Here is a 16,304-nt window from a genome sequence, read left to right as displayed (position 1 = left end):
TGTTAGTTTGTCATCAAGGGATATTGAAAGAATTTGAAAACCAATTTTTAAATGATTAAAGGATTTTTGTGAAGCCCCCAACAAAGCATCCCTGGCGAGATTTAGCCACGCAGTGGCCTCGCAGTGGAGTCGTAGGCTGTCAGTGGTTTCACAGGTCTGCCTGTCTGTCAGTGCAGCTCGTCTTCATCTCAATTCCAAATCCATCCATACATTAGTGTTCGAACTATCACAAGAGTGAGTCCATTGAAAACTGGTGTTCTCCATTCACAGCTCTGAGATTAAAAAAAAGAAAAAGGTATCTGTGATTCTTTGGTCTCCAGGGAACAGATACAATTTTAATCTCAGGGAAATTAGCCAAGCAGGCCTACATATGACCCATTGTATGATCTGGGCATGGTTGCTCTGCTCGCTAAATCATGTACGATTCAACTCACTCCTTTCAGAAGGCTTCCTTTTACCTCCCTTAATGAGTTTTTGGTAAAAGTAAAACCTTAAAACGGAAAGCATCAACGTGTGTGTGCTTACCCTTTTAGCATAAACTTGTTCAGGACAATTCCAGGTAAAAGAATATTATCCCCCAAGTGAAAAAATTCCATTTCCTGTTCAACAATTATCCCACACTTAATCATCACACAAGATAAATGAAAGTCATATATAGGAGCCCTAAAATCTTACACTGGCCAATTTTACATGGACTCAGGGAGCCCTAAGAAGAAGCAGGCCCTTGAAAGGCCATATGTATAACTTTGAAATGAAATTCCCACATGCATTAATCAGGCTTCTGTTGTTCTCATCAAATGAAATATGATTTTCGGGCTTGGTAACACTTCACAGTTGATTGGCTCTTTCTATCCAGCGACCCATCTATCTGTCCATCCATCTATTTAAATTCACTCCCCAGCTGTGATTCTGAGACAACCATTGTCATTTAGATGCTGATTCCTGACTGTGGTTCTTCTGGTGACTGCTGACATTGGAATAAGGGATACCACTCAAGATAGATTAATTATATAAACAAATAAAGGATGGGAGTTTTTTTCTGCTTTGTTCTTTTAAATCTTTTTTTCCCCCTGGGCCTTTAGAGATGGGACTCTGCATTCTTAGGAGCAAAAATAGTTCATGGGTATTAGTTTATGTTCTGAGAGAGGTCCAGGCAAAGAGACTTGGAAAATACCCACATCTAGGGAGGAAGAACCATATGGAAAGCCCATAGATGCCTGTATGGGAAATAAATGAAGAAATTTCTCAAATTGAATGCTGAAAAGAAGTTAGCAGAGTATTACATTTAGGATCTCGTTCCCTTTCAATTTTTTTTTTTATCTTAAATGAGGGAAAGAAAGAGATAGGAGAACCTGGCAATCGTAATTGCTTCCGAGGCAGGGGACTAGATTAGAGAGGAGAGGAGAGGAGATAAACAGAGATGAGAATGAGGTTGGAGTTGTACTGTATTCCTTTTTGTGCCTTTTAGATTTTGTATCATGCGCATATGTTATCCTTAAAATAATAATGTGTAAAAATTAATGAGAATAACTAAGACCAGAATGAGAACAGATAAGATTTGATAGAAGAAAGGAATAATGACAGAAAAGTCCCTTACTTTGACAGAAATGAGGAGGGATTTTTAGTTTGTTTTTCATAATAATGAAGGGAAGAGGGAAGACGTGTTAGAGGCAAAGATGGGAAGCCGACTTCCCAAGGTTATGTCACAGGGCAGCTGGATGGAGGAGGTTGGAGGATGAAGTCATTCTCGAAAGCCATCAGAAGGGAGAGTCATGTGAAGTGGTCAAGTCACTGAGGAATAAGATGATCAAAACCAGCGCCTGAGGGAAACCTACCAAAATTAAGAACAATGAGAATGTTTCTTTTAAAAGCCTTCACTGTTCTAAGAGAACTAGAATAAGCAGAGTTAGGCTTCTTCTCATAGGGTTGGGAAGAGGTGAAGAAGTAGAAAGATAACTTTTCCCATTCTCCCTCAATTGCATCCCAGAAGAAATGAGCTCTGTGTTTTGCACCAAATGAGAACGTAGAAAACTCTTTCCCAAAGAAGAATCAAAGGGAAAGAGGACCTCTCTTCCAGAGGAAAGAGTCCTCCACATTTTCCACCCAGGGTGGGGCCTCTGAGTTGGGTTGCAGCATTGCAGCATCTGTAGGTTGGTGTTGGATCTCTTACTTGGTGGGGGGATGTGGGGGAGGGAGTGGGGTTCTGCTGGCTTTAATGACCTTTCCTGTGTTCTCCATCCACTTCTAATTCTCATCCACACTACTTAACAGGCTCAGACAAAATCTTCCCCTTCAGCATCTCTGCACACTTTTCTCTAAATCTAGCAATTTCATCAGTTCCTTTTTATTGGTCGTCTTCCAGGTTTCAGAAACTAAACCAAGAGTATTTATGCTCCTGTGAGCCCTAATTTTGTCATTAACATTTCTTAAGAAGTAATATCAGTTCTATAAATCCATCACATCCCTTTAGCTTCCTAGTATTTATTTATTCGTAGTTTATTTTCTAATACTCTCACAAGGGCTGCTTCTACTGCTCAAGTCTAGAGAAAAATGGAAATATATACAGATTCTAAACCACACATCTTTTTGTGCACACATTATGGCCTGAGCTCACACTCACACAGTATACATGTCAAAATCAAAAGTGCTGGGGAAGGCATAAGGACATAGTTGCTCCCAGGGCTTCCAGAGTCTGCAGAGCAGACTCAGGTTTCCCTGGAATTTTATCATGGTCACCATAAATCAAGTGTTTGAGAATAATAAGTTGAAACACATCTTTAATTTTAAAGCTTTCCATATCCTCCTCATCCAGGCCATGTAGGCGATACTTCCTCACCCTCCTTCCCCAAGCGCTGCCAGGAAAAGCCAGTGATTTGTAAACTGAAGCTATGTCAGCGAAAGCTTTTATTGCTACTTATTATCTGGGCCTGTGTCTGCTTTTAATTTTAATTCTCTGCTGAAAGAACTAGCTTTGCCTTTAAAAGTGTTTGCACGTCTTCTACTCTCTGATGAGAAGACAACAACTAAAAGTAGCGATGTGAAGCCAGACAATGATTAGATTTCTTAAGTTAGCCCCCTCCTCCCCATCCGTAGTGTATTTTAGATTTGGAGCAAAACCTCTTGTATTCTGTATCGACCCACTTGTCCCTCTTCTCTCCCGGCATGTTCTCGTTTCCCCCACCATTTTGCAGTTTCAGCTAATAAACCGTGTAAGTAAAGTAGACATTAAGAAATGGATGTTAGGAAAGAGGGTTTTGAAAGTGAAGATTTGATCAACTTTTTGACTTATTCTTTAATCAAGAAAATAAGAATAGCCCGTTTTAAGAGAATGTTAAATACAAGTTGTGTGGAAGTCAAAGCACTGCTCATTTTTTGTTTAAAGCTATCTTTTTCATGGTACAAAAGCACAGCAGATATTTAAGCTCCATATTGAACAATATGATAGGTTTATTTATATTAAGATAATTAACATATTTGAATTTTTTCCCAGCCTAGGGTTTTTCTTAGCATTCTGTGTTATAGATAAGATGTAGCAGCAACTTATATATGTATACAGTGCAGGATATTTCTGGTTAAATATTTGTAAGGTGTCTTCGGTTTACAAAGCTGTTCCATGTTCATTACTTGGTTGGAGCTACACAACAGCTCAGTGAGGGCCTGAATTCTTTGTCCTGTTTCATAGCTAGGACCACTGAGGTGCCATGGGCCTGACTGACTTGCCCACAGCCACACGTATAAGGCAGGATTCGACCCAAGTCCTCTGACTCCACAAATCCGATAAATGGATCCTTTAAAGTGCTTAGTCACCACAGGGGAAAATGTTTCTGTGGTGGAAGAGACCAAACCTCACATTAATGTAGCAACCACCTCTTCCAGCACATTCCACATTTTCTGTTCTCATTTTCTCTGACCCCAAGAGCTTATGTTCTGTGTTAGGCTTGTAGCATTTCTCCCACTTCATTTTATTCTATGAGTGCAATTTGCAGTGCAAAATGGCTGGTGTCTCCACATCGGTCCTGGGGGCCAGGTGCCTGAACCCTGCTGCAGTATACTTTTTAGAGCCCCCAGGCCTGAACAGACAGGATAAGGCTCAAGGATGGAAAGCTGATGTCACAAAGGCCAGCACCTGGCTGAGGATCCTGTGTGTCAGCTTATCGGCTTAAAGCCAGTGCATTGCAAAAAGGCTAATACTCGTTAAGAGGAGAGTACCAGAGCTTGCCATTAGGGTGATTCATCAGGGGAAAGTGGCAAAGGCTCTTTGAACATTGCCAGGGTGGAGGAAAGAGACCAGGCATCAACCCAGCCACAGGTTTTAGGGATACACCATGCAAGCCCAGAATGGTCGTGATGCAGCAATGACAAGAAAGGAGCCAGAGGACAGAGGGTGGCTTCAAGGATGCCATCTCCCCTCTCTCTCCAGGACAGAGTCAGCCAGTGCCCTCCTGGTCAGGATGGGGGAGTGGTGGAATTCTGAAAGAGCATCCCAAAAGGGACTACTTCAACCAGAGCGAGTAGGAAAGAGACTTTTGACCAGACTCAACATTTAAAATGGCAACTCAGACTACGTTGGACTCCAGTTTGGCCCTCAACCCAGGGCTACTCCCTGGCAAGCTCACTAACCCACTCCCTTTGCCGCCTTCCTTTTCCTCTCCGCACCCTGAGAGCCCAGGGAAATATTTGTTGTTGCTGTTCAGTCATTCAGTTGTGTCCAACTCTTTGTGACCCCATGGACTGCAGCATGCCAGGCTTTGGTGTCCTTCCCCATCTCCCTGAGTTTGCTCAAACTCATGTCCATTGAGTCAGTGATGTCATCCAACCATCTCATCCTCAGTCATCCCCTTCTCCTCTTGCCCTCAATCTTTCCCAGCATCAGGGTCTTTTCCAGTAAGTCTGCTCTTCATATCAGGTGGCTGAAGTATTAGATTTTCAGCTTTAGCCTCAGTCCTTCCAGTGAATATTCAGGGTTGATTTCTTTGAGGATTGACCGTTTTGATCTCCTTGCTGACCAAGGGATTCCCAAGAGTCTTCTCCAGCACCACAATTTGAAAGCATCAGTTCTTCAGCACTTAGCCTTCTTTATGGTCCAGCTCTCACATCTGTACGTGACTACTGTAAAAACAATAGCTTTGAGCATATGCAACTTTGTCAGCAAAGTGACATCTCTGCTTTTCAATACACTGTCTAGATTTGTCATAGCTTTTCTTCCGAGGAGCAAGCGTCTTTTTATTTTGGAGTTGCAGTCACCCTGCACAGTGATTTTGGAGCCCAAGAAAATAAAATCTGCCACTGTTCCCATTTTTTCCCCATCTATTTGCCTTGAAGTGATAGGACCAGATGCCAAGCCCATGAACACAATGAAAAGGAAAATGTTGGGTTTGCCAAAAAGTTCATTCAGATTTTCCCATAAGAGGGTATGGAGAAACCCAAATGAACTTTTCCCCAACCCAGTACTGGGGAACTGAATTCAGCCCTCCGTTGTCAACTGCATTGCTTTACTGGGATGCAGCTGATCTTATTTAGATGAGAGACAGGCTTGAGAGGCAACCCTCTTGCAAATTCCTAAGCTGGTAGTGGGACAGGCCACGTTCTACCTTTAGTTTTTCCTTCAGTGCTTTCCCTCCGTGGGACAAAGTGGGGCCCACCTATGTCATGGCCCGCTTTCCTGATTGACTTGTCCAGCCCGAGGGGATGGGCAGGCTTTCTCCCTTTCTCTGTCTCATCATTAACCTCCCCACCCCAACCCCCACCACAAGAAAAGTATGATCAAGTCTGTCTACTAAAATGGGAGAGAAAAATGGTATAGTGCTTTATTGTCTGGTAAAGTGAATTTTAAGCTTATTACTTGCTGCAGACTTCAAAAACCTCATTTGGGCTGTCAGGAGCCAGTACCACTTCCTCTCTCTATTTCTCTGGTAACAGTCCACATGAACAGCCTCCCACACATCCCAGGCAGATGTATGCCCCAGGCTGACCTTGGAGAAGGTCAGGTGCATTGAAAAGCAAACAGAAAAACACACTATTTGCAAAAAAGATGACCTTGAATTTCCCACAACTGGAACATAAGCTATGTAGGCTTTCATCCACTGTACTCACTGACCACGGGCATGAATGAGATTTTTTTTTTTTTTGCATTGATAGAAAAGAACAGTGATAAAAATAAATCAGACATGAAACACTTCACTTTAGTCCAAAAGATATCTGCAGTTATAAAAGTAGAAGACAATGCCATCAGCAGATTTCCTGAAAAGTAACAATTAACAGTCACAGAATGACCAATCATGAAAGTATAACTGGACATTTGGTAGAAACACCCAATATCACCAGTTTGGAACTCAACCAGTATTCACACCCTGGCTTAAATCTTTCTTAAGTCATTATGTCCAAGAGTCTAAAATGGCACCCAGTAGATACTTGTTTTAAATCCAATTTCCTGTGTCCGCGTGTTCTTTCCTCTCCTTTTACATTATACCTCATCAGTTTCATCTCTCTGATTCTCAACAAAACCCCTTCTGTGTATTTATCAACCTTCACATGGCAAGTGCAGGCCCCCATATCCCTGCACTTCCTGGTTGTATCACCCAAACAGGAAATCTTTTCCTTAACTTCCTCCCTGTCGATTTGCGGCAGCTATCTTCCCCAAGCCTCACTTAAAACCCAGAACTTCCAAGAATTCACTTTTTGGTTAATACACTGCTTTGTAATTGTTCTAATGTACTATTTTGTACTTGTTCTGATGTATTTTTCTTTCCTTCAACTATGCTGCTGCTGCTGCTAAGTCACTTCAGTCGTGTCCAACTCTGTGCGACCCCATAGACGGCAGCCCACCAGGCTCCCCCGTCCCTGGGATTCTCCAGGCAAGAACACTGGAGTGGGTTGCCATTTCCTTCTCCAATGCAGGAAAGCGAAAAGTGAGAGTGAAGTCGCTCAGTCATGTCTGACTCTTAGCGACCCCATGGACCGCAGCCTACCAGGCTCCTCCGTCCATGGGATTTTCCAGGCAAGAGTACTGGAGTAGGTTGCCATTGCGTTCTCCCATGCTAACTGCTCTTAAAGACGTTAAGAAGCTTTAATTACCCTCCAGACACGTGACACTGTGCTTTATTTCAAATATTTCACAAATCTTTTTCATTTGACCTGCTTTCTTTATTTTTATCTACAGTGTATGAGGGGAGGGTCAGATTGGATTAAAACATTTCTAACCTTATTTCGACTTCATTCCAGTTTTCTAACATTGTTGTCAAAACACTGAATATATGTTTCAGGTTGCGAATAAAAGTGTCTATCTTCTTTATAAAAGAGAAATCTGTAGTTAGGAGGAGCTTTTTTTGAATGTGTATACATGGTTCCCAATCATCCAAATGTGAGGTCTTTGTGAGGCGTGATAAAGGCTTTCTATAATTGAGCTTAAATTATTCATTCATTTTTTGAGCCATGGCTGTGTGCTCAGTACTAGGTATGCAAGTTGACCACTTGAGAGTGATGCTTAACACATGCTGGGTGCTCACTCTGGGTCAGGCCCTGGGCCAAGAAATGTTGCATGCATTACCTCATTAGGCGTCTCAACAATTCTGTGAACCAGCCAGTACCCCCACTTTACCTTTTTAGGTTGGATACAGACTAAATCTGTAGTGAGATGTGTTTGTGTTCCTCCCCATAAAACATTAAGAGATAAGGAGATGGGGAGTTCTTTCTCCCTTGGCGAGAACAGCTGAGGGCAGGGCAGAAGGGTGTGTAAAGCAGGGAGGGTTGGGGAGAGGGGGTCAGGGGACAGGAAGTCCGGAGAAGAACGTGGAGACACGGAGCCACAGCCCATGGCTGTTTGCTTTCTGGTTGCCAGGGAGCCAGGTGCACGTGAACAATATCACCTGTGCCCCAACTCTCGGCTCTCTCAGCAGCTACTTCTCTGATATAAGGAGGTGTATCGGGTAGACACTGAAGGGACAGAGCAGGGATACAGGATCCCTTCCCTGACGAGGTTTCCAGACAGTCGGGAAGAAAGGCAGACACACACATGATTAACACCAGTGCAGGGAGCTACACCCAGAGTCTCAGAAATGCAGAAGGAATGATTAATTTCTCAGCTATTCACTGTTCTGCTTCTTCTGGTAAATTTCCTTTCTCCTTCCCTCATCCCACTGACTGGTGCCTTTCATCCTCAAGCTGATGAGCAGGGAATTCCTCAAAATCTTCCTCAGCCCCTCCGTTCATCATCCTCACATTCTGTGAGCAACCTCATCAGCTCTCATGACTTCACTTCCACAGTCTCAGGGTGGACTGTAGGATTTCTCTCTCTCTAAGCCTGATTTCTCACTTAAGATATCTGAGAACTTCTAGGAAACACTAAGACCTCTTCACAGGCCACACGTAAGTGTCCCAGCAGCTCACCGTGACACCCCCCCATCTCTGCTCCCAGTCTCCTCCCCAGTCCTCTGTTTTGTTTTGTGTTTTTACAGCTTACCACCTTTGTTGAGTGACCCTAGCAATCTTCTGGGCCCCAAACTCAAAACCTGACTCATTCCTTAGCTTCATCTCCTTTGTCCTATCGTATCCTGCTCAGAGACCCTTCAAAAACCCCCTGCAAAGTGGTCCCTTCCTCTTCTCACTGTGACCACCTGATCTTGACTTTTCATCACCTGGGGCTTTAATGAAAGGTCTCCTAACAGATGTGTCTGTCTGTCTGCCTCTCTTTATCTCTCACTCACACACACCCACATTCACATTTACAAACACACTTAACCGAAATTGTACCTTCTCTGAACAGCAGTCTTGTCATGATGTATCTCTGCTTAAGGATCTACCGTGTTTATCTGTTAGTCTGCCAATACTCCGTGTTCTCTGTGACCATGCCCACTTTGTCTATGCGATGCTGGCCCACTCTCCTTCAGAGTAAAGCTGGAACTCTTGGGGCTGTTATTATCAGACCAGGTTGCAGTGTTACTTGATGATAAAGATCCTGAGGAAATTAGCTATCCGTGTAGGAAGAGTCCTAAGGGAACTGAGAAGCCTCCTCTCTTTCTATAGATTTTATAGCAATAAGAGGTAGCCAGGGATTCCCTGATAGCTCAGTGATAAAGAATCTGCCTGCAATGCAGGAGACCTGGGTTCAAACCCTGGGAAGATCGCCTGGAGAAGGGAACGGCAACCCACCCCAGTATTCTTGCCTGGACAATTATGTGGACAGAGGAGCCTGGTGGGCTATAGTCCTTGGGGTCATAAGAGTCAGACATGACCAAGCGACTAACACACACACACACACACACACACACACACGAGGTAGCCACGTTTGGATGTTTTAGATATGGGTGCCAAGTGGTTGGTCTTGTTGTATCCCCTTTAGACCTAAGTGTATCTGTCCACACAATAGTTGCCTTTTTCTAGTGACAAGGTCTGGAAAGCTTTTAGTATTTAAGCCTTACCTGGCTGCAATGTTGCCGCTTAATAATGAGATGTGTATGTTTCGTCTAGATCAGGCCCAATACACCCTATGAGGAACTTGAGTTAGATTAGTGTCTCTAGTTGGTACCCTTTACTGTATTTTCTTTCCCAACTTCTGCTTCAATCAGAAACCTTGTTCTTTTTCATGTTTTCTGTCAAGCATTTTTGTATGCCTGTTTCTGCGTTAGTTGAGAACCCCTTGTGGTTTAGAGAATAATTCTTGTTCTCAAAGCATTTGATGGCGTTGCTGTTACTCATTGTCTTCCTGTGAGTCCAGCAAGCCCCGCCTTGTCCTTTCCATTGTATGTTGTCCCCTTACCAGGTGCAGAGTTCTTCCTTGAAATACTGGTCAGAATTCTGGTATCATTACCCTAATCTAGAAGGAGACTCCCAGAGGGACAGGCTGCCCATTCTATGAAGAACAGGAGCTACAAAATTAATGGGAATGTCAATCAAGGAAGGAATCAGGTTTTTAAAAGGCTATTTTTTTAGATCCATTTCAGCATGAGTGCCTTGATATTTCCCTTCTCTGTGGCAATTTTTGTGTGTTTTACCATTTTGCTTTGATTGTGGAGCATGAAGTCACATTTGCAAAGGAAGCACTCACTTTAAAGATAAATCAACTGACCGTATGTCAGCAGAAAACTCTAGGCTTTCTTTCCATTCTTTGATCTTCCTTCAGTGACTTCACTGGCCAATTACTGAGTATGCCTGTTGTGTTGGAACGGTTGTGCAGTGTAGGTGGGGAAATAAGACGTTTACTCATGAGACAGAATTTGTGTGATGGCTTAGTGTTCAGATGAGTAGCAGAGTCCACACGTGGTACTTCCCTAGGTTCCTATCATCCTGGAACTTCCTGGGGACATGAAGTTTCATCTAAATTGAGAGAAGGTGCCACTTTATTTTGAACTAAATGTATTTCCATCACAATTAAAATTCATAAACCAGATGAGAGAAGGATCTCTAATAATAACTACTCACACTCTGAGGATCCCATTTTCTCCATCTTCCACTTTTTTTAGTCACAGCTTGTGTGCTGAGAGAGAGACATTACAAAGAGGGAGGCAGAGACTCCAGAGTTTGGTTTACTCATGGTCACCTTGGACAGCCTGACACAACCAGACACAGACCCGCCTTCCTGCTCCAGATCCAGTGCCCCTTACAACCTGAGCTTGATTTAGGAGAGAGCTGGTTTCAAGACCAATCATCCCAGCCAACCTTTCTGGCTGGGAGATGCAGGAAAGAAGCTTGATGTTACTGCTGGATACTAAGGCTCTGGTTATTTTTAGGAAGGGTAACCCAAAAAAAAAGCATTATGATGACTACCTCATATGGAGAAGGGAAGGGCTACCCACTCTAGTATTCTTGCCTAGAGAATTTCATGGACAGAGGAACCTGGCAGGCTACATCCAGGTGGCGCTAGTGGTAAAGAACCCACCTGCCAATACAGGAGACATAAGAGACGTGGATTCTATCCCTGAGTCAGGAAGATCCCCTAGAGGAGGAAATGGCAACCCACTCCAGTGTTCTTGTCTGGAGAATCCCCATGGACAGAGAAGGCTGGCAGACTACAATCCATAGGGTTGCAAAGAGTCGGATACAGCTGAAGCAGCTTAGCACACACACACTCAGATGGGAAAGCTAGAGGTACTGCCAGGTTTTGGAGAGATGGTGTGTGTGTATATGAGAGAGAGAGCATGCATACAGCATACACATGCTCAAAACCAACATCGTCTCTGCTTCTAAGGTTTTTCCTGCCTGTCTTTACATGACTAAACCTCAGTTGGAAGCAAAGGGCTAGGCCAGCACTGAATTCCTGCAGGACACTTTAATTCGGCAGCTCTCGTCACAAGTCAGCACGTCTATATTCCATGGAACTTGGCAGCTTTCTACATCTCCTCTATTGCTGTCAAATAATCCTGGGGTTGCTCTGCTTGGGAGGTTTTCATTCTCCCCTTGCAGTAACTCATTCTCCAAACAGGTGTCCATTTCCTCCCGTTTGAACACACTGGTGTGAGGCAACTTTGAGGGCACACGGCTTACTAGGAGACAGCCGTTTAAAGAGAAATGAATCATAGATTTATGTCAGTCATAGGTATAAACATGTAGATATCACCATGTAGCACTCCCCGAAGGCATTTCTTGACTGGCCATCTCATGACATGGTACAGTTTTATGTAAATTGGACAAGCTGGCTTACCTTACTCTTCAGAAGCTTACATTAATAACATCATTCAATCCATTATAATGAAAGAAGAGGAATACTTCAATTAACAAGTGCCATTAGGTGTTAGCATTCAACAACTCTTTTGAGCCCCTAGTCTCTCCACAACACTGGGGACTCAGTGCCGAGCCACACAGGCATGATCCCTGCCCTCAGAGTGGAACTAATAGGGAGGTTGTTTTCATGTCTGACCAAACATGCTAAGTCATGTCTGACTCTTTTGTGACCCTGTGGACTGTAGCCCACTAGGCTCCTCTGTCCATGTGATTCTCCCGGCAAGAGTACTGCAGTGGGTTGCGATTCCCTTTTCCAGGGGATCTTTCCGACCCAGGGATCGAACCCGCATCTTACGTCTTCTGCATTGGCAGGGTGTTCTTTACCACTAGCGCCACCTGGGAAGCCCATGTGGAGGAATACAGAATTTAAAGTTGTGCCATACTCTTTGGAAGCATGGACAGTGTGTTATGAGAGTACATGCCTGGGACCTCATTTAGTTGGGAGAATGTAAGCAGACTTCTCTGCATAGAGTCACTAATCTTACCTAAGAGTTTGAGGATGCTTTGGTGCCAGCTAGGAGAAGTTTCAAGAGTAACTTCTATGGACATCACAGCATATGCAAATTCCTGAGGTGGAAAAAGGTTGGAAGGAAGAGGCCGTGTTGTTAGAGCATAGTCAGAGAAGGGTGGAATGAGTAAGGACCTTGGATTTAAGCTCAGTACCCTGAGAAGCCAGCGGAGGACTGTAAGGAAGAGAATGAAATGGTCAGTTTTGTGTTTTTAATGGTTATTCTGCCTCCTTTTAAAAGTATTCTGAGAAATGGATGAGGGAGGGAGTGAGGGGCATGGATGGACTGAGGGAGAAAATGAACATAGAGTTAAGGTGGCCCGTGGGGTGGCTTGGACAAGAGTGCCAGTATCAGTGTGGAAGAAAGTGGCGGCATTTGAGACCTGCTTTCGGGTTAGCTTCCCTTGTGGTTCAGCTAGTAAAGAATCAGCCTGCAATGCAGGAGACCTGGGTTCAATCCCTGGGTTGGGAAGATCCCCTGGAGAAGGGAAAGGCTATCCACTCCAGTATTCTGTCCTGGAGAATTCCATGGACTATACACTCCATGGGGTTGCAAAGAGTCAGACATGACTGAGCAACCTTCACTTCACTTTTGGAGTTAGTGTGGACAGAATTGGGGGAAGACTTGCTTATGGGGAGAGAAGAGTCAAGGATGGGCTCTTGGTCTCTGCCATGCTGGGGAGAGATTACCTTTACTGAGCCATGGAAAACATGATGAGAGACATGTTTGGGGCATAAGAAAATAATTCATAAATAATACATGTAGGAGATGAGTGTGAGATAATCCCAATGGAATTGTATGTTTTGTTGTGGATCTCTAAGAGGTGCTCACATTTAGGAATTATGAGAACAAATGAGATCCCTTAGTAACAGGTTTGGGAAAAGAAGAGAGAAGGGGATTGGAATTTCAGCTCCTAATGGTCAGGTAGAGGAGAATCCAGAGTAAAGAAAAAGCAAGATTATTTGGTGTCATGGCAACCAAAAAATGGAAGTATTTCAAAGGAAGAATCTGCCAACTCTGAATGTCCCCACTGTTCGGTCACATGTGATGAAGAATAAAAAGTGTTCCTGGATTAAGCATCAGACAAGCGTGTTCTGTAGAATTGTCAAGGAAGGAAGAATGAGGAAATACGAGAAAGAGGAAATACGCGTATAGGAACAAGTCTTTTTGATAAGCTTGGAGGGAAAGTAGAGTGTGGATGAAGAACAAAAGTCTGAGTGACTTTTTTTTCTCTAATAGCAGAAAAGCCTGTTTGCAGATGAGAAATGGGAGGGAGGTGGCATGCAAAGTTGAAGATACAGGAGAGAGAGGAGTATCTTGGAAGACTAGAAGGATTGAAATACAGAGTTCACACAAAGGGACTGGTCTTGATAGGAAGACAAAAGACAGAAAGGATGGGTGTAAATTATAGAAAGAGTGTGGATACGACAGTAAGATAATTAGGGAGTTCCCATATGATGACGGGCTTCCCTGGTGGCTCAGCTGGTAAAGAATCTGCCTGCAATGCGGGAGACCTGGGTTCGATCCCTGGGTTGGGAAGATGCCCTGGAGAAGGGAAATGCTACCCACTCCAGTATCCTGGCCTGGAGAATTCCATGGACTGTAGAGTCCGTGGGGTCACAAAGAGTCGGACACGACTGAGTGACTTTCACTTTCACTTTCATATGATACTACGGGGCTTCCCAGGTGACTCAGTAGTAAAAGAATCCACCTGCCAAAGCAGAGACTTCAGAGATGCAGGTTCAATCTCTGGGTCAGGAAGATCCCCTAGAGGAGGAAATGGCAACTCACTCCAGTATTCTTGCCTGGAGAATCCTGTGGACCAGAGGATCCTGGTGGCTACAGTCCATCGGATCCCTGAGAATCGGACACTACTTAGCGACTGAATATATGATAGCTCCAGTTTTCTTAAAGTAGTGGATATAGATATCCCCTGAGAATAAAGGGAAGAAGAAGAGTGGGCTTAAGAAGACAGGTGAAGGCATGACATATTTGACTAAAACCACATTTAGAGGCATGAGTGCCTGATTGAGGCTAGTCATCAGGGCCACTGTGTACAGCTGTGTAGGCATTGCACAAGCTTGCCGTACCTCAGAGGGGCACTATTCACCTCATAGACATCTCAGATTTATGTATGTGTCATGACAAGTTTCTGATAGATGGCAGTAAAGTATCTTGTTCTTGCAAAGTCAAGACATCACCACAGATTTCTGACAGAGGAGTAAAGTGTCTTGAGGAAGGGAGGTCGTGTTCTAATTCACACGCAAGCATTGTTTGGGATGCCTGTATTGTTACTCATGCAGTTAGAAGATAATACCAGTCTGCCCCAGTGGTGGATTTTTCTTCAGCACACAAGTTGCCACAGGCACAGACACGAGAAGGTAGGAGATGGGTCCCATCCATAGCTGGAGTTTTCTAGGAAGTTACAACCTGAGTAGAAAGAATGACTGCCAGAAGAGCCAAACAGTGTTTGACATGATGTCCATACAATCCAACCTAGATGAAGAGGAAAGTGAGGACAGAGGTCAGTGGATCTGAAGCGTCTGTAAGAATGCAGGCCTGGCTATCAGCTGTTACACTGGGAGCTCCTGAGAAAGTAAGTCTCAAGGATGGGAAGCTGTGATCAAAGAGTCTGATATTTGGTGATTCTGGAGGTAAGAAGTTTCTGGTGATGTTAGGGTCGGCATGGAGCAGAGGTGAGTGTGCTATTGATAGACTTAGTCTTTCAGTTCAGTTCAGTTCAGTCGCTCAGTCGTGTCCGACTCTTTGCAACCCCATGAATCGCAGAACGCCAGGCCTCCCTGTCCATCACCAACTCCCAGAGTTCACCCAGACTCACGTTCTTCGAGTCAGTGATGCCATCCAGCCATCTCATCCTCTGTCGTCCCCTTCTCCTCCTGCCCCCAATCCCTCCCAGCATCAGAGTCTTTTCCAATGAGTCAACTCTTCGCATGAGGTGGCCAAAGTACTAGAGTTTCAGCTTTAGCATCATTCCTTCCAAAGAAATCCCAGAGCTGATCTCCTTCAGAATGGACTGGTTGGATCTCCTTGCAGTCCAAGGGACTCTCAAGAGTCTTCTCCAACACCACAGTTCAAAAGCATCAATTCTTCGGCACTCAGCCTTCTTCACAGTCCAACTCTCACATCCATACATGACCACAGGAAAAACCATAGCCTTGACTAGACGAACCTTTGTTGGCAAAGTAATGTCTCTGCTTTTGAATATGCTATCTAGGTTGGTCATAACTTTCCTTCCAAGGAGTAAGCGTCTTTTGATTTCGTGGCTGCAATCACCATCTGCAGTGATTTTGGAGCCCCCCAAAAAATAAAGTCTGACACTGTTTCCACTGTTTCCCCATCTATTTGCCATGAAGTGATGGGACCAGATGCCATGATCTTCGTTTTCTGAATGTTGAGCTTTAAGCCAACTTTTTCACTCTCCACTTTCACTTTCATCAAGAGGCTTTTTAGTTCCTCTTCACTTTCTGCCATAAGGGTGGTGTCATCTACATATCTGAGGTTATTGAGATTTCTCCCGGCAATCTTGATTCCAGCTTGTGCTTCTTTCAGCCCAGCGTTTCTCATGATGTACTCTGCATATAAGTTAAATAAGCAGGGTGACAATATACAGCCTTGAGTACTCCTTTTCCTATTTGGAACCAGTCTGTTGTTCCATGTCCAGTTCTAACTGTTGCTTCCTGACCTGCACATAGATTTCTCAAAAGGCAGATCAGGTGGTCTGGTATTCCCATCTCTTTGATAATTTTTCACAGTTTATTGTGATCCACACAGTCAAAGGCTTTGGCATAGTCAATAAAGCAGAAATAGATGTTTTTAGACTTAGTCTTTACTCAGTGGGATAATGGGTTTCCCTGGTGACTCAGTGGTAAAGAATCTGCCTGCCAATGCAGGAGATGTGCAGAAGATTCGGGTTCCATCCCTGGTTCAGGAAGATCCCCTGGAGAAGGAAATGGCAACCCACTCCAGTATTCTTGCTGGAAAATTCCATGGACAGAGGAGCCTGGTGGGCTATAGTCCATGGGGTTGCAAAGCATCTGACACAACTGAAGCAACTGAACA

At 44.1% G+C, this 16,304-nt stretch overlaps 1 protein-coding gene across 13 annotated transcripts in view; it reads left to right on the top strand.

Moving 5' to 3' along the window:
• The window catches only part of ICA1 (islet cell autoantigen 1), a 164,749-nt gene that overhangs the window by 51,818 nt on the left and 96,627 nt on the right, over positions 1 to 16,304 (top strand). For 9 of the 13 annotated variants that reach the window (XM_044946481.2, XM_044946487.2, XM_044946483.2 and 6 more), the window contains one exon: positions 14,725 to 14,820. The exons of the other annotated variants lie outside the window; for them this stretch is intronic. In XM_044946481.2, coding sequence (XP_044802416.2) covers positions 14,725 to 14,820 — 96 coding nt within the window. The remainder of the gene's footprint in view (positions 1 to 14,724; positions 14,821 to 16,304) is intronic. 13 annotated transcript variants of the gene reach the window in all.

The sequence above is a fragment of the Bubalus bubalis genome, chromosome 8, assembly GCF_019923935.1.
Source record: "Bubalus bubalis isolate 160015118507 breed Murrah chromosome 8, NDDB_SH_1, whole genome shotgun sequence".
Lineage (NCBI taxonomy): Eukaryota > Metazoa > Chordata > Mammalia > Artiodactyla > Bovidae > Bubalus > Bubalus bubalis.
This window is presented reverse-complemented; position numbering and strand designations above follow the sequence as displayed.